This window comes from Belonocnema kinseyi, chromosome 8 (genome assembly GCF_010883055.1).
Source record: "Belonocnema kinseyi isolate 2016_QV_RU_SX_M_011 chromosome 8, B_treatae_v1, whole genome shotgun sequence".
NCBI lineage: Eukaryota > Metazoa > Arthropoda > Insecta > Hymenoptera > Cynipidae > Belonocnema > Belonocnema kinseyi.
The window spans coordinates 71,316,174-71,339,494 of record NC_046664.1 but is presented as its reverse complement, the minus strand read 5'-3'; the positions used below and the strand labels follow the sequence as shown (position 1 = coordinate 71,339,494).

General features: G+C 29.8%; 2 protein-coding genes and 1 pseudogene across 7 annotated transcripts in view; 2 read left to right on the top strand and 1 right to left on the bottom strand.

The window, feature by feature from the left end:
- The window catches only part of LOC117178157, a 3,205-nt pseudogene extending 2,391 nt beyond the window's left edge, over positions 1-814 (top strand).
- Positions 1-23,321, bottom strand: part of LOC117178159 — a 47,223-nt gene that overhangs the window by 3,868 nt on the left and 20,034 nt on the right. For all 6 annotated transcript variants that reach the window (XM_033369436.1, XM_033369432.1, XM_033369435.1 and 3 more), the window contains one exon: positions 21,320-21,401. The gene's annotated coding sequence lies outside the window, so the exon portion shown is untranslated. The remainder of the gene's footprint in view (positions 1-21,319; positions 21,402-23,321) is intronic.
- Positions 18,813-23,321, top strand: part of LOC117178156 (actin, clone 205-like) — a 5,492-nt gene continuing 983 nt past the window's right edge. The window contains 2 exon segments of the mRNA XM_033369428.1: positions 18,813-18,833; positions 23,177-23,319. Coding sequence (XP_033225319.1) covers positions 23,202-23,319 — 118 coding nt within the window. The 5' untranslated portion in view covers positions 18,813-18,833; positions 23,177-23,201.

Sequence of the window (23,321 nt, the reverse complement as noted above, 5' to 3'; positions counted from 1 at the left end):
CGGTCGTACCACCGGTATCGTCCTGGACTCTGGAGATGGTGTCTCTCACACCGTCCCAATCTATGAAGGTTACGCTCTGCCCCATGCCATCCTCCGTCTGGATTTGGCTGGTCGCGATCTTACCGACTACCTCATGAAGATCCTCACAGAGAGAGGATACTCCTTCACCACCACCGCTGAGCGAGAAATCGTTCGTGACATCAAGGAGAAACTCTGCTATGTCGCCCTGGACTTCGAGCAAGAAATGGCCACCGCTGCCGCCAGCACCTCCCTCGAGAAGAGCTACGAGCTGCCCGACGGACAGGTCATAACCATCGGAAACGAGAGGTTCCGTTGTCCCGAGGCCCTCTTCCAGCCATCCTTCTTGGGAATGGAATCTTGCGGCATCCACGAGACCGTCTACAACTCCATCATGAAGTGCGACGTCGACATCCGTAAGGACTTGTACGCCAACAACGTTCTCTCCGGTGGAACCACCATGTATCCCGGTATTGCTGACCGTATGCAGAAGGAAATCACCGCCCTCGCTCCCTCAACCATCAAAATCAAGATCATCGCACCTCCCGAGAGGAAATACTCCGTCTGGATCGGTGGTTCCATCCTTGCCTCCTTGTCCACCTTCCAACAGATGTGGATCTCCAAGCAGGAATACGACGAATCCGGTCCCGGAATCGTCCACCGCAAGTGCTTCTAAGTGCCTTCTTAAAACCAGGATCTACCTTGTTAAAAAAAAACAGGTGGACCTCGATGTGCCGCTACGGAACTATACTTTACAGACAGCCAACCTACGTCTTCGACTCATCATTTCACGTCGAATCGCTATCATCTGAGTCGCCCCTGTACTGGTGGCTAGATGGCGACTACCTCATCGACTATCACGTTCATGTTTGCATTCTCACCTTGTTTCGAAGGGCTTTCGACGAATTGATAAAAAACTACGTGTCGTCGAAAATGGACGCGAAGGGCTCTTCGTACAGCGCATCACCGGAGGCTGCGTAGGCTCTGAAGGACACCATCAGGAGTCGTTTTCGAGGGAAAAAGAGGATCAGGATATGCGAGGCGAGAAAGTGTCCAGGGTCGATTCTATTTACTTCGAAAAGGACATCTAGGACACTTGAAAGTATTAAAAAACTATTCCGGGTGTCCGGGTGAGCCACGTGACATCCTGGAGATGTGACGCTTTTTTTACTGTCGAGCAAGAGATCCGGCCGACGCCTGAAGATAATATGAAAAAAAACTGTATCGCGTCTGTTACTTTATTGTGTAATCTAGTCTCATATCCGCGAAACGAAATCACCGGTATTCACGTAAACTATATCTATACATTAATTTATTTTGTAAATATTATATATTATATTGTTATACGATGCCAAAGTCAAAGAATATACATTATCTCACATTATTCCTCATATTCCCTTGTTATTTTTTTGTCGATTTTTAAAGTATCAGATCTTAAATAAGATTAACAAAAATTATTTCAGCAGTAAAGATTATGGAATTTTTCAAGTGGTTTGTAAAAGTTAAAATGTCAATATTAATGATCTGATCCAGATAAATAGCTTTGAGTTAATCAAATGTTACGAATTGTTTTCAAATCGTTTAAAGTTATATTCAATATTTTTGTTTTTTAATTTAAGTGTATCAAGTATGGACTCATTATAGTTAATTTTTAAAAACATTTTTTTGGATTATCCTTACCAACTTCTCAGGTGGAATTTCCAGTACGATACTCTTAAAAAATAGAATTTCTATTTCAGAATTTTTTAATTCGTAAATAAATATGGATTCCTCAAAAACACCAGCCATTTTATTTTATTTAAAATTAGTTTACTGACATAATTTTAAATAGTTAAACAATTTGACAAATTGTTGGGAATAGGTTCTTCTCTCAAATAAAGATTCGTCCAGAAGGAACTAATTCAACTATTTTTTTATAAATCGCATCTAGATTTCTCTTTCAGAACTTCGTATATTTAACAATGTGGCAACAATGAACAAATCTGGAACATCGAATGAAATATCACAGTCTGCATCTAAAAAGAGCGGCTAGTGAGTATTGCCCAGTAAACCATCTATTTTTGAAGAAATAAGAAAAAGTTGACTTTTTCTAAAAATGAGCACAAATAGACTATTTTTGTTGGGAGGCGCACGTATCAATCACAGCATGGGTCCTTTTTTTACAGACAAAAAAAATCTTTTGCTGGTCCACCTGTTTCGAAACGGATTCCATTCGACGAATGAGAAACACACACCCTTCCTTGCATGGTAGCACGAATGGTTCTCCATTGATATTTTTAGAAATTAGACGTCAAGGCCAAGCAACGACCAAACCACCAAAAATATATTGCTATTGGCCATTGAACCATCTCTTCAATAAACACTCTTTGAAAAATTATTATTAATTTATTTTTTAATTTTTAAAGTAGGGCTTTCGAAATGTTATTTAAATACATACTGCATGTAGCAGGTATTTAAAAGAGGGCAAGCAGTCCGTAATAAAAAAGAATGCAGTGAAAAATGAAATTTTATTTTTTAAGAAAAATTTCCAGTTTTCTAAACAAATATTTTTAAAGTATGAAAAATGAACTTTCTTGATTATTTAAACTATTAATTTTTAGTCTATAAATTATTACAATTCTTATTTATTTATCGTAGACTTCACAAAGTTTTCCACATACACGTGAACTAAATTAACAGAACCTAATAAAAAATCCAACTATTATTTGTTGTAAGTTAATTCTTTAAAATACTTTGATTAAAAAGTGTACTATTGTATTTTTGGTTTATAATTCATATTTTTTAGTTAATAATTGTACTATTTGGTGGAAAATCAGACAATTTTTTTCAAAATTTATTCTTTTCAGTTGAAATTTCAACTATTTTATTGAAAATTTATCTCTTGGTAGAAATTAATTCTTTTTTTTAGCTCGAAATTAATTTTTTAACCTGAAAATTGAGATATTTCATTTTTTGTTGAAAATTTATCTATGGTAGTATATAATACGACTATTTGATTTGAGACAGCGACTATTTGATTGAAAAATTAAGTATTTTGTTTAAAAAAAATTTTATTAATTCAACTAAAATTTTTAAAAATCCATTTTTGATTGGAAATTTATTGTCTTTACTTGCAAACTCAACTATTTGGTAGAAAATTCAACTATTTCAAAAGCTACTTTTTTATTAAAAATTTAACTGCGTTGTAAAAAAATGCGTATTTTGGCTAGGACATTCGCAATTAGGTTTAAATTATTTTTTCTTGTCCAACTGAAAAATGTTGGTTTAAAATCTTTGCCTTTTGTTGAAAATTCGTATTTTTCGTTTGAAAATTGTGCTCTTTCGGTAGAAATTTATATATTTTTGTTGAGAATTCGTCTTTCTGAAATCAAAATTAATTGACTCTATTAAAAATTCATCTCTTTTGGTAGAAATGGCATCTTTTTTGGTTAAAAATTTGGTTAAAAATACGTTTTTTAGCTCAACATTAATTTTTTAATCTGAAAATTGAACTATTGCATTTTTTGTTAAAAATGTATTTTTGGTTGTTAAAAACATGACCACTTGGTTGAATATTCTTTTTTTTTTAAATTTAATCCTTCAACTGAAAACTTAACTGTTTTTGATTGAGAATTCAACGATTTGAAAACTTAGTTTTTTTTATTGAAAATTCTAATTTTTTGTGAAAAAATCCGTCTTCTTGGGTTTAACATTCAACAACTAGGTTTACATTATTTTTTCTTTCTCAACAGAAAAATCTTTCTTGGTTGAAAATTCATTTATTTTGTTGAAAATTTATCTTTTTGGTATGAAAATTGATTTCTTTTGGTATAAATTTAATAAATTTTAGTTAAAAATGCAAATATTTCATTAAAAATTAATTTTTTGCCTAAAATTCAATTATTCCATTTTTTTAATATAATCTTTTGGATTTTAACATTTTACTATTTGGTTGAAAATGCTATTACTTGATTGAAATTTCAACTACTTTGTTAAAAATTCAAGTCTGAAACTCATTTTTTTATGAATGGATAATTAATTTTTTATTTGAAAATTTAACTATTCCATTTTTTATTGAAAATTGATCGTTTTTAGTTGCAAAATCGTGTTTTTTTTATAGAAAATTCGTCTTTTTGATAGGCAATTAATCTTCTTGGTTGTGAATTTAACTACATTGCTGAAAGTTGAACTATTTTGTCAAAAATGTATTTTATTAGTTGAAGATTCATTTCTTTGGCTTTTTTAATTTTTTAAACCGAGAATTAAAGTTTTCCATTCTTGGTTGAAAAATGATCGTTTTTAGTTAAAAGCTGAACTAATCAATTCAAAATTCACAAAGAATTCATTAAGAATTCGTCTTTTTAGTGGAAATTGAATTGCATTATAAAATTTAACAATTACATTTTTCATTGAAAATTGATAGTTTTTAGTTCAAAGTTCCACCATGTATTTTGTTAAAAACCCATGTGTTTTCTTACAAATTTGTCTTTACTGTTAGAATATTCATCTTCTTGGTTGAAAAATCATCTTCGAAACTCAAAATTAAACCATTTGGTTCAAATTTAATTTATTTGGCTGAATATTCATAATTTCAGTTGATATTTTTTTATTCGAAAATTAATTTTTTTATCTGAAAATTTACTGGTTCATTTTTTGTTGAAAATTAATCGTTCTCAATTGACAATTCTACTATATGGTGGAAACTATATTTTTTTTAAATGTGTCTTTTTTATAGAAAATTAATCTTCTTCGTTCGCAATTCAACTATTCATATATTTTCACTTAAAATGTTCAGAATGTAAAGGGTTTTGAAATTGAAGTGAATACAGTACATTATTGCACATATGAATTTTATTTTTAAAAAAATTAATTCCCCTATTTTCGTGAAAAACTTCCTAGTTTCCCCTATTTTCAAATATTTTTAGCTTGTTAAGCCTGTTATCAATACAGTTGATTAAAATCTTTTTTGTCTTCTTATTCAGGTTTGGGGGAGGGGGCCGACATAAAACAAATGTGCAGTCGGAAAATTAAAAAAAAATGTATGCCCCGATTATTTGCACTCAGTTTTGAACTATATATATCTGAGAAACAAATGTAAAACAAAATGTAGCGAAATTATGACATAAAGTGGTTTCTCGAGATTATATTATGAATCGTAAAAGTCGGAGAAAATATGAATGAGAGCGGAAGCAATGATTTTTTCAAGGCAAACAACCGCTTGCTAAAACTACCTATTTCTCTGTTTGAATAAAAAAGAAAATAGTACGAGAGCGGCAGATCGTTTTCACAAAAAGAAACTTGGTATGACGTTAGAGCCTTCAAGATCAAAGAAATTTCTATTCTCGTAGATTGTAGAAAACTATACTGGCTCCAGAGACCACACGTTATCCGTATGGAACCTATGAGACCTCTTATACAAACCGGAAACACCACCCTTCATTTTATTTGAGAAAACTCATTTTAAATCCCTATTGAAACCTTATCAGTTTTAATGGAAAAAAAAATCTTGAAGTAATTCCAAATCCAAATACAAAAGTATAATGTAATTCGAGCTAAAATCTAAAAATATCAGATTTGTTAATTTTAAAGAAGATATAAATAACTATAGGAATTAGGAATAAAAATTTATTATTATACGTGTGGTTCAGATATATTTTTGAGAGGATATTATTGTCTTTTCTTAATTGAAGATGGTTAGTTATGCTTTATCAGTTTATCTTGTTCAAAATAAATATCAACAAAATGAGTCCACTATGGATATGATTCAATTAATGAAGAGATTCTCCAACTTGCTAATCATGATCATTTATGGCCAGTTTATGACCAGGATCACAAAATCAAAAAAATCTCTTTCAAAATTCCGTAATTAGATGGAAAGATTCCTCATTTGTATTCAACAAATAAACAGGCTTTCAAAAATAAATTCAACCAAGGTACCCAACAAGCAAGTTTTGTAATTATTCCATAACAGTTCTAACATTGTAACAGGTTCTTCATTTCTTCTCTAAATTAAAAGAGCCCTAGAAAAACTAATTTTGAATCTGCCTTGAACGAAACTTAAGAGCCTCTTTTTTCAAATTCTGATTCTTGATTCAAGAGATTATCAGTGTTGACAAATTTTTGGCAATAGGTTCTTCTGCATTTCTTCTCCCAAATACTGATTCTTTCGGAAGAACCTTTTCTAAAAATAATTGATTTTGAATCCTTTTTGAATTCTGATCCTTATTTGCAAAGCCTATCAGTACAAGAAAATTTTTGAAAATGAATTCTTCTAACGAAATCTCTTACAAATTTTTTTTAAAAGAATAAGTTCCTAAAAATTTATTTTTAATCTTCTTTTAACAAAACTGAAATGCGTCCTTTTTAAATTCCGATTCTTAATTCAAGAGATTATCAGTGATAAACAATTTATCGGAATAGGTCCTTTTAAATTTCTTCTTTTTCTTAATTTCTTCTCCAAAACTAAAATTCTTTTAGACGAACCTATTCTAAAAATTGATTTGTCATCCACTTTTAATTAAACATAACATTTCTCTTTTCAAATTCGGAAATTTAATTCCAAATCCTAGTAATGAAAATAAATGTTTGAAAATAACTTCTTCTTAAGAAGCTTCTTCCAAGTTCGTTTTAAAAGCATCAATTCCTAAAAATTAATTTTGAATCCTCTTTCGACAAAACTAAAACGCCTCTTTTTCGAATTCCGAACCCTAATTGAAAATATTATCAGAGTGATGACAAATTTTTGGCAACAGATTTTCCTACATTTCTTCATTTCATTTCTTCTCCTAAATAAAGATTCTTTTGGAAGAACTTATTTTAAAAATTGATTTTAAATCCTCTTTTAACGAAACTAAAATGCCTATTTTTTAAATTCCGATCCTCACTTCAAAAGATAATCAGTGATGAAAAATCTTGTAAATAAGTTTTTCTACATTTCTTCATTATTATTTCTTCTCTTTCATATTCTTGTGGAAGAAGCTATTTCAAACATTTATTTTGAATCCACTATCTATGAAACTCAAAATTTGGCTTGTCCAATTCGAATCCCTAATTTTCAAGCCTATCACTGAAAAAATATTTTGGGAAATTACTTTTTTACAGGAACATCTCTTTAGTTTCTTTAAAAAGAACAAATGCATAAGAATTAATTTTGAATCCTTTTTCAACGAAACTAAAGCGCCTCTTTTTTAAATTCGGATCCCTAATTCAAAAGATTATCAGTGACGAAAACTGTTGGGAACAGGGTTTTCTACATTTCTTCATTTCCATTACTTCACCCAAATAAAGATTCTTTCCAAAAAAGTTATCAGGGTGGCCTTTTTAAAGGAAGAAAAAAATTCCCGGTCATTTCCCGGTTCGCAAACATTTTTCACGGCCAATGAAATTTAAAAAATCAAACTATATTCTAAACATTTTTACATACAAAGTAATAAACAATAAACAACAAATTAAAGCATTCAAAGTGGAACCCTTGAATTCCAAACTTTTAAAATTGAAGTTTAAAAATTTTTCAATTCAAAAATTGTGTATTCAATTCAGATTAAGTTCCAAAAATATAAATCCACGTTAACATTTTCAATAGTCTAAATTAAAGAATCAAGCAATGAACTTTGCAAATTTTCAAAATTATATTATTTTAAGTAATTTTAAGCTAGACACATTAAAAATTGAAAAATACTTCCTTTAACTTATTATTTCTGTAATTAGAAGTTAAATTATTTTTATTTTAAATATTCTAGGCATCCTTCAAAAGCTTAAAAATTTTATTTAAAAATCTTGAGAAATCTAGAAGTGGTTTAAAATTTTTCCAAATTCAAAATAATTTTTCAATTTTTTCGGAACTTTTAAATATATTTCAAAATGAATTAAATTTTTTCTATAACTTTTAGAAAATCCTGCAAATGAAAAAAAATGTTATTTTAATTTATAAACAATAATAGAAGACTTATTATTTGTAAAAATATTAGATTAATTTACAAGTATATTTAGAAGTTGTGAAAAAAATATCAACACACTTCGTTTAAATTACTTGAAATAATTTCAAGTTTTTAATTAAGTTTAAATCTTTTCAAAACTTCTAAATTTCTCTTAAAATTACTCAAATTTTTTCTACAAATAATAAGTGTTTAATTGTTATTTATGCGTCAAAATTTAACAATTTCACTTCTAAATTAAACACTTTTTAAATTAAACAATTAAAATTGTAAAGCTAAAAGATTAAAAGTTCTTCGAAAATCTAAAGATTCAAAGCTTTCTATGTGAAACAATTCAGTTTTAAATTGTTTTCTTTTAAATATTTGGTTTCAATTTACTCATCTTGAATGAACAGTGAAATACTGCTAAATATTAAATACTTATTCTTTTTCTGCATTAAGAAATTTCAAATTAAATGGGATAAAAACTAAATAATTTAGACTCACCATATTTTAAATTTAATGAAAACCTTTAATTATGACTATATTATTATGGATTTATTTTTAAGTTGAAAATAGTAAAACGCACGTTTACATTTTTTAATTGTTAAAAAAATTAATAGAAATAATATATATTAATAAATTTATTCATTAAATTTAATATAAAAAATAATATAAAGGAAGGCCGGAAACTCTGAATTAAAAATATATTACTGATAAACCATGAAAATTTTCTGAAAAATCTGTAAATTCTCAAATTTTGAACGGATCTAGAATTGTTTGGTCAACTCAATTATTGTACAGATTTCTATACTTAGAGTACAGATCCATTTTAAAAATAATTTACATATTTGTAGTTACAGTTGATAAAATGAAATTGTTTACTTTCAAAAATTTTCGACTTCAAATACTTTTCATTTTTAATTGTTTAAATCTTCAAAACTGCACTTTAATTATTTTAAAAAACGGTTAAAATCGAACTTGGGGAGATTTTTCTTTTGAAAATTCGTAAAATACCCGGTTTCCCGATCCGGCGACCACCCTGTTTTTTATACAAAAATCTTCGATTTTAAAAACTTCTAATTTAAAAAAAATATTTAACCTTTAAAACTGCATTTTAAAATTCTTTAAATTAAAATATATGCTTAAAAATTAAAAATCTGAAATGGAAAATTTGTAATGTGAAAGATTTTCGAATTAATCATTCTAAACTAAATGATATAATAATTTATAAAAATTACCATTTGAAAAATTATTTAAAAAACGGTTGAAATCAAAGTTGGACAAAATTTTTATTCTAAAAATTTGGTAAAATTCCCGGTGAAAAAATAAATTCACTGCCGTTTCCCGGGTTTCCTCGGTCTCATAAAATTCTCGATCATTTCCCGGTTTTACAGGTTTCCCGGTCTACAGGCCACCCTGAATTATTCTAAAAACTTATTTTTAATCCATTTTTATTCAAAATAAATATTTCTCTCATCAAATTCGGATTTTTTATTCCGAAGCCTCTATCTATGAAAAAAATTGAAAATAAATTTTTCTAAAGAAACTTCTTGTAAGTTTGTTTAAATAGGAATTAATTTTGAATCCTCTTTCAATGATTCTAAAGCGCCTCTTTTTTCAAATTCTGATTCTTAATTCAAAATATTATCATTAATGTGAAATTTTTGCAACAAGTTTTTCTACATTTCTTCATTAAAAATTTTTTTTAAGAATCTATTCTAAAAATTGATTTTGAATCTACTATCAGGGAAACTCAACAAATTTTTTTCGCCAAATTCGGATCCTTCAGTCTGAAACCTACCAATGAAAACATTTTTTTGAAACCAACTTTTTTAAAGGAACATCTCTTGAGTTTCTTTAAAAAGAAAAAATTTCTACAAATTAATTTTGAATCCTCTTTCCACGAAACTAGAACCCCTTAGAGTCACAGTACTTTCAAAATTTTAAAAAACGAACGAAAATGAGAATTTGAAGCCAAACAACGCACCATATGAAAAAAGTCAAGAGAAGGAAAAAATAATCAGATAAAAGTTGTTCATCCAAAAAGAGCTACAAATTTATTATTAATTATTTTTTGATAGGATGCCCAATTTTTGTTTTATTTGTAAAAAAACAACATTTAACAAAATTATATTGTTGTACAAACGACAGAAGCTATGAAAAATATGAAGACAGAAGTTGTTCTTTCAAAAAAGAGTGAAAAATCAATCCAATTTGTCCTGGATAATTTTTTGAAAGGACACGTAGTTTTTGTTTTAATAGTCAAAAATAAAATTCGAAACATAAAAATTAAAATTTTTTAAAAACGTCACAAGTTACGAACAAAAATGATATGAAAAAGGATATATAAATTTGTTATTGACAATTTTTAGATAGAATACGTGGCTTTTCTTTTACTCATAAAAGATAAGATTAAAATAAAAAAATAACTTTTTTGCTAAAACGACAAAAGAGACGAATAAAAATGAAAAGGCAAAAGTTTTATAACCAAAAAATGTCTACAAATTTGTTATTAAACAATTAATATTATGTAAAAATGACACAAGTTGAAATAAAATGTTTAATAACAATTTTTTTGAATAGGATACGCACTTTTTCTTAATTATAAAGCTAAAAAATTAAAATACTTTTGTTTCAATACCAATGCATATTATGAATTGCAATAATATAAATGTATTGAAATGATAAAAATTTTTCAGAGTAGCTAAGAATAAAATGTAATGCAAAATAAAAGATAAATATTAACTTATTCATTACAAATTCAATTGGTACTTTATCTGGCAATATCTGAATAAGCAGTCCCAGTCTGAAGTACAGAAATAAATATAATTTGACATAATAGAATTGAACATAATGTAGAAAATTTCACATTTTTGACAAAATCGAGTGCTAATCATGAGATATGTGATGATAATGTGTTCGTGGAAGCCAAAGGAGTTTTAACAAAAGAGAATTCACAATCGCCAAATTACAATCGCCAATGCTTTGAGATTTAATTTTAGAAGGCATGTGCACAAATTTGGGGTAATTACATTATCGAACGCAAAGCGAGAAACAAATATATTATCGAACGTAAAGCGAGAGAAACAACAGTCGCGCGCCCCAATAATGAAAAATTTTTGGGAATAGGTTCCTCTACATTTCTTCTTTTTCTTTATTTCTTCTCTAAAATTAAAATTCTTTTAGAAGAACCTATTGTAAACATTTATTTTGAATCCACTATGAATGAAACTCAACATTTATTTTTTCAAATTCGGATCCTTGATTCCAAAGCCTACCAGTAAAAACAAATTTTTGACCAATAATTTTTGTAAAGGAAGCTCTCAAAATGTTTCTTTTAAACGACTTCACCTAAATATTCTTTTAGAAGAACCTATTCTAATAATTGATTTTGAATCCACTTTGAATGAAACTAATAATTTCCCTTTATAAATTCAGATGCTTGATAACAAAGCCTACCAATAAAAACAATTTTTTGTAATAACTTCTTTTAAAGAAACGTTTTGCAAATTTATTTCAAAAGAACTGATTCCTAATCATTAATTTTTAATCCTTTTTCAACAAAACTAAAATGCTTTTTTCCATTTTCGGATTCTCGATTTAAAAGATAATCACTGACGAAAAATTGTTGGGAAAAGGTTCTTCAACATTTCTTCTTCATTTATTTTACTAAATAAAAAACTTTTAGAAGAAACTGCTATAAACATTGATTTTGAATTTTTAAGAAATGATTTAGAAAATTCTCTTTTGTAACGAAATTAAAACGACTCTTTGGATTTGGGATTCAGAAGATAATCACTGATCGAAAATGATTAGCAATGGGTTCTTCTACAAATCTTCATCTTATTTTATAAATAAAGATTCTCTTTTTTAAAATAGGATCTTCTGAAATTATTGTTAAGAGCTAATTGCGAATATTCTATAAAAAAAAAACTAAAACGCCTCTTTCCCAAATTTAAATTATTGATTTAAAATATTATCAAAGATAAATTCTTCTAAATTTCTTTATCTTCATTTCTTCTTTTAACAGAAGATTCTGTAATAACATTTTCTTAAAAATTGATTTTGAATCCAATTTCAAACAAAGCTAAACATATCTTCTACAAAATTCAGATCTTTGGTTCTACAAACTATCGCTTTCAGATGAAAATAACATATTTTTGCTGTCTTGACCAATTTCAGTTTTAAAAAAAACGGACCCAAAAGACACAAGCCAAAAGGATAAATTTTCAAACAAAAGACATAAATTCTTAACCAATAAATATCAATTACCTGCAAAAAATGGAATAATTAAATTCTCAGTTTAAGAAATAAATTTTGAACAAAAATGATGAATTTTGATGCAAAAAATGAATTGTTAACCAAATAGTTGATTTTTTCAACCAATGAAATGTATTTTCAAATAGTCATCAACAAAATACTGGAATTTGCAACTAAATATTCAGTTAAATACTCAACTGAATAGGTAAATGCATCAAGGGCTGCAATTTGATGATTGTGAATTATCTTTTGTTAAAGCTCCTTCGGCTTTAACTTTTCGATTTTAACTTTTCTAAATATCAAATGTATTTTATATTTATTTTTACACCTCAGTCAGGAAATGTTTACTCTTATATTGAAAAATGAAGCACAAATTTTATTTGTCATTATCGCTTTAATATTTTTTCTTTATTTTACATTAATTTTTATTCACAGCTGCCCTGAAAAATGTATCATTTCAATAAATTTATATTATTACCATTCATAATATTATTTTCAAATAAATTAAAACTGGGACCGTATTTTGACAGATTTTCTTTGTAACATTGAAATGTTTTGAACCTAAAAAATTTGTTTATATTTAAAATATCTGCGAGATGTAAAAGCGTACATAAACGTAATCAAAAATATTCTTAGGTTCAAAAAATTTCAAGGTAGAAAGAAAATATGTAAAAAAAATGGTCCCAGTTTCAATTTCTTTCCACAAAGAATTTTAGCGAAATTCCTACAAAAATTAAATAAATAAACGTAGTTTATGGTCCTCTGGTAGTGAATCCTCTTTTGTTAAAGCTCCTGCGGCTTTAACGAAGACATTTTCATCACCAGCTGATTCTGCTTATTCAGATATTGAAAAATAATATACAGAATGTATTTTTCATGATTACTTCAATATTTGCTTCTTATTTTGTACTAATTTTTATTCTCAGCTACTATGAAAAATGTTTCATTTTAATTTTATATTATTACAAATCACAATATGTATTGCTATTGAAAGGTATGTGTTTTTATTAACTTTTTTTTTATTAAAAAAAAGTGCGCATCATATAGAACAAAATCTGCTCGCTACGGGGGCACATTCTCATCGCGCGCGGCTCGCTTCGCTCGCAAGTTTGAGCGCGCCTAGGGCGCGTGACTGTTGGTTATCGCGCTTCGCGCTCGATCTTGTATTTACCTCACACTACGCGCTCGATCTTTATATTTTCGCACATTCTTGCGCAAACATTTTAAAATTAAGACTCAAAACATCCACCACTGTAATTTCGTGATTGTGAATTCTCTTTGGTTAAAGAAGCTTAGTTCGAGAGTTTGAGCGCACCTACGGCACGCGACTGAGGGCAATCACACTCCGCGCTTAGTCTTTGCATTTCTTCCGCATTCGCGCACAGACCTTTTAAAACCAAAAGTGAACGGACCGACAACTGTAATTTTGTGATTCTGAACTCTCTTTTGTTAAAGCTCTTTTGGCTTTAACGAACATATTCTCATCATGTATCTCGTGCTTTGCACTCGATTTTTTCCAACGTGTCAACTTTATACATTATACACCACACTTTTATATCTATTATAATACATTTTTTATGTAACTCTGCCAGGAATTACTTATTAAAAAATTGCAAAATAAAAAGCAAATTGTATTTATCATGATTATTTTTGTATTTGTTTCTTATTTTGCTTTCAATTGTATTCCAAGCTGCTCTGAAACATGTATTATTTCAATAAATGTATATCATTACAATTCATAATATGCATAAAAATTGAATCATACTAATTCTTATTTCCTTGTTTTTATAATTTTTTTTATTTTTAATGTTGTTTTTTACGATTAAATAAAAACCACTGTGCATCTGCATAAGATCTAATACAGGAACCTATATAGGGTCCTATATATGAGCCTATGTCCTCTTTCGTCTTTTCTGTGCTTTTTCCAAAAAGTTAATTTTTTAATTTTTAATCTTATGTTTTACGATTAAAAGAAAATCTACTCGTCCTATCGAAAAATAATTAAGAATAAATTTATAGAACTTTTTAGGCGAACAGCTTTGTCTAGTAATAAGTTCATACTTTGTGTCGTTTTTTCAAACAAATTTAATATTTTTATTTAGAATGTTATTTTTTATGACTTAAGCAAAAACTATCTGTCCTATCAAAAATTATAGTTCCTTTTTGGATGAACAAGTTTTGTCTCATTTTTTCTCGTAGCGTATATCGAAAAGTGATTCATTCTTAATTTGTAGTTCTTTTCAGGGCGCGAAATTTAAGCTTTTTCATTTTTTTCGTACCTTGCATAGTTTAACCAAAAAAAAAATTGAATTTTTGGATTTATTATTCTTGGTACGATCAAATTTGGAGTGTTCAACTTCTCGACCAAATCGAAAAAGTTTTTATCATAATCTTGTACGGCTTTTAAAAAGCAACGTTTTTCTTCTCCAGACTTTTTTTCGTATCATGTTAAATTTTTTGAATTCTATGAATAACCGTAAAGAGAATTTTTGAATTTTTAAAAAAGTGATCTCAAAAATATTTAAAATGTGCCCATTTTTGTGAATTTTCATCCAAAATGGCTGGCTAACGAACTTGGCCTTTAATTTAGGACAGTAAACGAGTGTATCAAAGGGCAATCTAATAGATTAATTTTTTCAAAATTTATCGTGTTCACAGACAGACAGACATACATACAGACATACAGACAGACCATTCGTAAAAACCTGTTTTTCGGATTCAGGGGGTCTCAAAACGTGGACATTTGACAGAAACTGGGGGGGGGGTCAAATTTTACACAAATCTAATAGCTTCTCTTATGAGAATGTAAAAATAATTTTTTTCACAAAATTTTTAATGTAACTTGTGTCGCTTTTCCATAAATTTAACTTTTTTATTTTTAATGTTATTGTTTACGATTTGAACCAAAAATACACATTCTAGCGTAAAGTGCCAGAATAAAATTGGTAGTTATATAAATGTAAGCGAAAAATGATATTAGTTAAAATGCTATTGTAGCTTGTGTGGTTTTTTCAAACAGGTATTTTTTTAATTTTTAAATTATTCTTATAGAGAAAGTTTTATTACAAATCTGTAGATCTTTTTTTAATGCACAATTTTTCCATCTATGAGCTTTCGTACTTTGCATCATTTTTCCCAACATTTGATTTTTTATTGTTAATGTTATTTTTCACGATTAAAACAAAAACTACGCATTCTATACAAAAATGATTAACACAAAATTTGTGAATCTTTTTTCAGTGAACAAATTTTGCCTCTTTATTTTCTTCATAGCTTCTGTCGCTTGTCTAACAATTTAATTTTTCTATTTTTAATGCTGTTTTTTACGGATAAAACAAAAACTCTGCGTCCTATCAAAAAGCGAATAATAAGAAATTTTTATATCCTTTTTGGGTCCACAATTTTTATCCATTCATCTTTTGACGCATCTTGCATAGTTTGGCCGAAAAATTGAATTTTTGATTATTTTTTGTGCCGTCAAAACTTAAATAACGTTTTTCTTTTCTTGACTTTTTTTATATCGTACGTTATTTAGCTTCAAATTTGTATTTCTTTTTTTAATTTTGTAAATGCTATCAAATACTATCAGTTTCTGACACTAAAAAAGCCAATCTAATAGATTAATTCTTTCAAAAGTTATCGTGCTCACAGACCGACATACATACAATACTGTTTTCTGACTTTCTGGAATTTCCAGACATTTCCTTGCATTCTGGAATTCCCTGACTTTCCCTAAACAGTTTTGAATGCCCTAACCTTCCCTGACTTTCTGGATTTTTCTATTATTCTATGACTTTCCCTTGCCAGTCTTAAATTCCCTAATCTTTCCTGACTTTATGGAATTCCCAGACCTTCCCTTGCATTCTGGAATTCTCTAATATTCCCTGACTTTTTTGGAATTCCCTGATCTTTCCTTACTTTCTGGAATTCCCCGATATCCGCTGACTTTTCATGAAAAGTTTTAAATTCCCTGCAATTTGAGAATTCCGTGACCTTCCCTGACTTTCTAAAATTTTCTAATATTTCTTTACTTTCCCTAATCAGTTTTAAATTTCCTGACATTCTCTGAATTCCTCTTTCCATTTATAAATTCCCTGACATTGCCTGAAATTCCCTGACTTTTTCGAATTCCCTGAACTTCCCTAACTTTCTAGAATTCACGGACATTCCACGATCAGTTTTAAATTCCTTTACTTTCCGGAATTCACTGACCTCTGAATTTCTGGAATTTTCTGATATTCCCTGACTTTCCCTAAGCAGTTTTAAATTCAATGACTTTCACTAACTTTCTGGAATTCCCATTCCTTCCCTTGCATTCAGGAATTCCTGACTTTCCCTGACTTTCTGGAATTCTCGGACATTCGCTTGCTAGTTTTAAATTCCCTGAATTTCTCTGACTTACTGCAATTCCCTGACCTTTTCTGACTTTCAGCAATTTCCTTACATTCCCTTACCAGTTTTAAATTCCATGACTTTTTGGAATTCCCTGACCTTCCCTAACTTTCTAGAATTCACGGACTTTCCATCATCAGTTTCAAATTCTTTTGCTTTCCGGAAATCGCGGACCTTCTCTGAATTTCTGGAATTTTCTGATATTTCCTGACTTTTCCTAAGCAGTTTTAAATGCAATGACTTCCTCTAAATTTCTAGGATTCCCAGACCTTTCCCTGCATTCAGGAATTTCCTGACCTTCTGTGACTTACTGCAATTCCCTGACTTTCTCTGACCTTTTAGAATTCCTGATATTCCCTGACTTTTCCTTACTAGTCTTTAATTCCCTGACTTCCCCCGACTTTCTGGAATTACCTGACATTCCCTTGCCAGTTTTAAATTCACCGAATTTCTGACTTACTGCAATTCCCTAACATTCCCTAACTTTCAGGAATCCCCTGACATTCCCTGACATTTCCTTACCAGTTTTATATTCCATGACTTTCTCTGACTTACTTTAATTTCCTAACTTTCCCTGACTTTCTGAAATTCCCTAACATTCCCTTACCAGTTTTAAATTCCATGACTTTCTCTGACTTACTGCAATGCCCTGACTTTCTCTGATTATCTAGAATTTCTTGACATTCCCTGACTTTTCATAACCAGTTTTAAATTTTCTGACTTTCTAGAATTCCCTAACAATCTCTGACTTCTCCTAACCATTTTTAAATTGCCTGACTTGCCCCAACTTTCCGGAATCCCCTGACATTCCGTTACCAGTTTTATGTTCCATGACTTTCTCTGATTTACTTCAATTTCCTAACATGCCCTGACTTTCTGAAATTCCCCGACATTTCCTGACATTCCCAGATTTCCCCCGACTTTCTGGAATTACCTGACATTCACTTAGCAGTTTTAAATTCCATGACTTTCTCTGACTTGCTGCAATTTCCTAACATTCCCTGTCTTTCTGGAATTCCCTGACATATCCTGGCTTTTCTTAACCAGTTTTAAATTCCCTGAATTTCTGGAATTATCTCGTATTACCTTACCAATTTCGAATCCACTGACTTTCCGTTACCTTCCTTGATCACTTTTAAATTACCTGTATTTCCTTTACAACTTTTAAATTCCTTAACTTACCCTGAACAGTTTTAAACTCCTTCACTTTGCCTGACTTTCTGGAAGTTCCTGAAATTCCCTGACATTCTGGAACTCCCTGATATTACGGGTTCCCCTGAATAGTTTTTAATTCCATAACTTTCCGTTAGTTTCCTGGTAACTTTTAAATTCTCTGACATTCACGGACTTCCTGCAATCTGCTGAGCCTCGCTGAGCTTCCCTGATATTCCAGAATGCCCTGACATTCTCTGACCAGCTTTAAATTCCCTCACTTTCTGAAATTCACTGATATCTCCTGACTTTACCTAAACAGTTTTAAATTCATCGACTTTCGGTTCGTTTCCCTACCAACTTTTAAATTCCCTGACTTTCCTTGACAAGTTCTAAATTCTTTGATTTTCCCTGAATTACTGAAATTCCCTGACTTTCACTAAACAGTTTTAAATTTACTGACTTTCCCTTACTTTCCTTGATCACTTATAATTTCCCTGAATTTCCTTGATAAGTTTCAAGATCCCGGACTTTTCCTGACTCTCTGAAAATTTCAGACCTGTAGCAACCCTCTAAAAATTGATTTTGAATCCACATTCAATGAAACTAAACATTTCTCATTTCAAATTCAAATCCTTGATATGAAAGGCTACCACTGACGTGTTTTTGGGTGAAACTGACATATTTCGCAGTGTGTTTGGAGAACCCTGGTCCCGCCTAGTTCGGAGAGCGTCGCGACGCTTCGGGAAGCAAGCCTTTTTCGTGCCTGTCGGGCAAGCCCCATCGCCCAAAAATGCGGGGGCGTTTAAACGAGAGCATATATTCGACGTCGCGACGCTCCTCCAGCACAGACGCCACTACACTCTGTCCCGTGCACGGTACGTACTTCCTTCCTGTTGATTGCTGATCATCAGCCCTCACTTGATTCGCTTGGACCTTCCTGGGATTATTAATCTGTGCGGTTTATTAAATACAAATTTTCACGTGGTGCTTCGCGAATTTCGGTTCTCGTTCTGTGTCGCCTCAGTGTGATTTTTTTATTCAGTGATCTGGTTCTAATTTCTTCGCTACAATCCATTTCTTCGACGAGCCATCCTCGCCGACGAGTTTCCCTGAGTATAGCTTATTCAAAAGTTTATTCAATTTTCAGAAATGTCAAATCTAACTTTTTATTTTCATTAGCATTTTAATACAATTTGCTTTTTATTTCCGAAAAATTAATTAATTTTTCTCATTTATTTTCTTTCTTCTATTTGTGCAATTTGTTAGATTGTTTTGCGAACTAGAGAAATATTGTCGACGATAGTATTTTAGTTGGAAATTTTATCACATTTGGTTTCCTTTACTTGCAACTAATATAAACAATTTTTTGCTGACTGTAATTTTGTAAAGAGGAATTACGAATATTTTTTAACTTTCAGTTAAACTAACAATTGGATTTTCAGAAATTTGTTTTGATACAAAAATTATAACGATATAAACAATCAGCTCGAAAACACATTTTTCTACGATTTTTCTTCTTTACTTGAAACTGCAAAACTAACTTTTGTGAATGTTTAAGAAAAATAATAAATTCTAAATAAAAACCGAGATTTTTACTGATATAAAATTTCCATAAACACTACTATAAAAAATGTACAATTAAAAAATCAAATTTGGGACCAACTATATCTAAGATTACAATTTTGAAAGAAATAATTCAAAATTTGTCATTTTCCTGCCAACTGATATTTGTAAACTGTCAAACACCTCACTGAAAATTAGTAAATAGACCTTTGTTTATCTGAATATGGCAAAGTGCCATTTTGAAAAATGTCCAAGTTCATGATCGTATCTGCTCTAGAAATCCATCAAAAAACAAAACATGACTCACATTCACAAACAGGTCCTATATCCAATAATAATTTATAAAAATGACAATCGTTTAAAATTGCCGAAACTATTAACAAAAATAATCGAAAACTATTTTCATCGGCGGTATCAGTTTCCTTCCTGCATCCAAATATTACACGAATTTCTCTTTAAAAATTAACTAACCATAACCACCATTTCAAAAATAATTTCTAACCAAAATATTCCTCCACCTTTCGAACAACTGTCTTCGATCCCTGATTAAATTTCTTTTCCCTTGTAAAATTAACAGATTCGAAGGTCTGAATGAACTCACGAGTTTCGTCGGGTGCCAAAAATATCTCAACGATACTTTATAAGGTCATGCCGCCCTAAACGTGACGGTCTCTATAAATATAGAAGCCCCGCAAAGAAACTTAACGAGGAGTCTCTGGATTTATAAAAGTGGAAGATGATACGGATTGGGGCGATAATTTCAAGATTAAAAAGGGTAAAGGATGGGAGATTAGTGATGGGATTTCTAGAGGTCTTTGGCCTGTTTCCGCAATTACGATTTCTTGTAAGAACCGCATAATCTTGGCACGCGTGTCTTTTCGTCGCAGGCGAAGGCGTCGGGGTCCATAATCGACTCTTGAACTTATAGGGAGCGTCCGTCGTTCGGCTAAAGTTAGCGCGCTTGGCTCAAAATAGCGTCGCGACGCCGCGGCTGCTCCTAGTGATACTCCTCGACGCCTATCGCTTTATAGGCAATTGGGTCAATTCTGGCACGCGTATCTGCAACATTAGCGGAAATGTTACGTTTCTTCAACTATTTATCAGCAAGAATACGCGGATCAAATTTATAGAACGTTTTCTCGAATTCTGACCAATTTTCAAAGAAAATTATAACATCAGACTGAAGATTTAGAATCTCAAAGTCAGAGAAGCAAACATTCATCTCGATTAATTATTTAATTTAATCAATTTTAAATTATTTCGGCATTATATGGCTTTCTGTGATTAATTTCCTAGAAGAATACTCTTAAGCTTTAATAATGCGAATTATAAATTAATTAGCCTACTTTGAGATTGATTAATGATTAGTATTTAGCTCAGCGGATGAATTAATCAATCTATTACGAGATTATTTGAGCGTCAAGTCGTAAGGGATAGCAGCTGAGCCAAAAATTCTTTCAATAATATCTATTTTAATCCCGAAGCCCTAAGATTCTAAATTCTGAGATTTGTTATTCTTTCGTAACGTTGAAACTTCGGTTCTTCCAAGAACCTATTGAAATAAAAGCACAACTTTTGAATCTTTTTTTTAAATGTCTTCTATTTCAATTTCATAAAATGCATCTCTTGCACTTAATAGACTTTTTGGATTTTAAATAAAAATGATAACATAAAAAAGTAAGAACTTCTTTCTAAGTATGAAGTTTAATTTTAATCAAAATTATTTTGATAATCTTCAATTACAATCCGATTCTATATAATTTAAGCTTCTGAACATATAATATAAAAATATGAACAATTTCTGATGATTACATTAAAACTTTATTCCTTTCATTAAAAATGCGAATTTTAATATTATTTAATAGAAAGCAATTATTGAATATAATGTACAGGGCATCCAACGAGAATGGGATTTCAAATTCTTTTATTTTCTTTAATTCTACTCTTCAACATTTTTTATGAAAAAGCAAAAAATCTCGCATTTTTATATAAATTCATGAAATTTGTACAAATTTTATGATTTTTAAGACAATTACCTGACTTAAAAGAGTTCCCTGACTTCTCCATGATAAATCGATTTCTCTGACATTTCCACAATTTCCCTGACAGCTGGACATCCTGAAATTATAAAAATTTTCTATAAATGCTGCCTATAAAATATAAATTTTTATTACGCTATTATTATATTAAAATTTGATAAGCATCAAATCTTGATATTTTTTCCATTCAGGATTCTAAATTTATATCCCAAACTGTTATTATTAAAATCATAAATAATTGAAGAGTCCTACTCTGATTGAACTTCGGCAAAAAAGTTTTCAATGTTTTTAAGAATTTAAATAATATTATCAGTCATTTTTTAATGAAAGAAACAACATTTTTTATAACAAAAAAAGTTTATAATTTACGAAAATATCCATTTTGACAATATTTTTTGTAATTGAATTTTCTCTTACTATCGCTTGTTATCAATTGAAAAAATGGTTAGATCTTAATAAAGCATGGCTTTGTTTTTCAGAAAAAAGATTCCTTACGACTCTACTGTTTCAAATTTTCAAAGTCAGGTCTATCGAAAAAAAAGTTTTCTATGATTTTAAAAATTGAAATAATATTACCAGCCTTTTCGTGTGAAAGAAAAAGTATTATTTATAAAAAAAAGTATTGAAACTAACAAAAAATAATTATTTTTACAATACTTTTTGTACTTGAATATTTTCTTACTATCGCTTCTTACCAATTTTCTCAAAATTTTTTGAATTTCAATAATTCATGATTTATTTCTTCGGAAAAAAATTCCCTGCAACTCTACTGTTTTTAAATTATAAAATAAGCGAATAATCTTCAAATACATTTTTGAAATCATTTTTTTTCTTTAAAACAAAATTGTTTGGCCGATTTCAGCCATAGAAAAATGTACTTTGAACATTGAAAGCAGTATAGTTTTATAGAATGTTTTCTAAAAAAAAACACGATTGATTAAAATTTAACCATTTTTCAACAATTGATAAGAAGCGATAGTAAGATAAAATTCAAGAGCAATAAACATTGTAAAAATAAATATTTTTTGTAAGTTTCAACATTTTTTCGTTTAAAATAATGTTTTTGCATTTAAAATATTATTATCAGTAGTATTATTTTAATTATTAGAATCATAGAAAAACAATTTTTCTAGAGCTCTGATTTTTCGTACGACAACTACCCTAAAGGCTCAGAGCAATAAAAATAAATGTATTTTATTTTCTCTTAAACGCCATCCCTGGACTCAGATCCTTTTTCTAAACAAATAATTTCCTATACCATTTTATTATTTGCAATAAATATTGTTTATTCGTTCAGCTACTTTCCTTTATAATTTGAGTATGTAAAATCAACCCCCAACATTTTTTTTATATTTATCAATAATTTTATATAATTTTTCTCGAATCATTTTGTTTTTCGAATGCAACCATAGAGCCGAGGAAAAACTATTCCTCAAATTATGTTTGTAACGGTCAAGAAAAAAACAAAAAGCAATTTTAGGAGAATGTTTCTGTAACAGCTGGATAGATAATGATCAATTTAACTATGATTATTGTATATAAACAGGATGTTAAATATTGATCTACTGGTCAGTAGAATTTCTTTGAAAGCAAATCTTCGCACCATTAGATTAAGAAAATTGGACATCCTGCTATATAAGAAAGACTCTGATGAACCAGCAGTACCATTTAAAATCCTTTGATCAGTATCATAAGTATCACATTTAAAAACTCAATTCATAAACATCAAACTAACTTGGAACGACTCCAACCCACCAGAAAATTGCTAAACTGCACCGTAAAATCCGAAATCCAACCGAGATTTTCCCATTAACAACAAAAAAAACTAACGAAAACCTTTCTATCTCATTTCAGAACGTAGAATCAAAGCAACACAAAAATGTGTGACGACGAAGTTGCAGCTCTTGTCGTAGACAATGGATCCGGTATGTGCAAGGCCGGTTTCGCCGGAGACGACGCACCCCGTGCCGTCTTCCCATCCATCGTCGGTCGCCCCCGT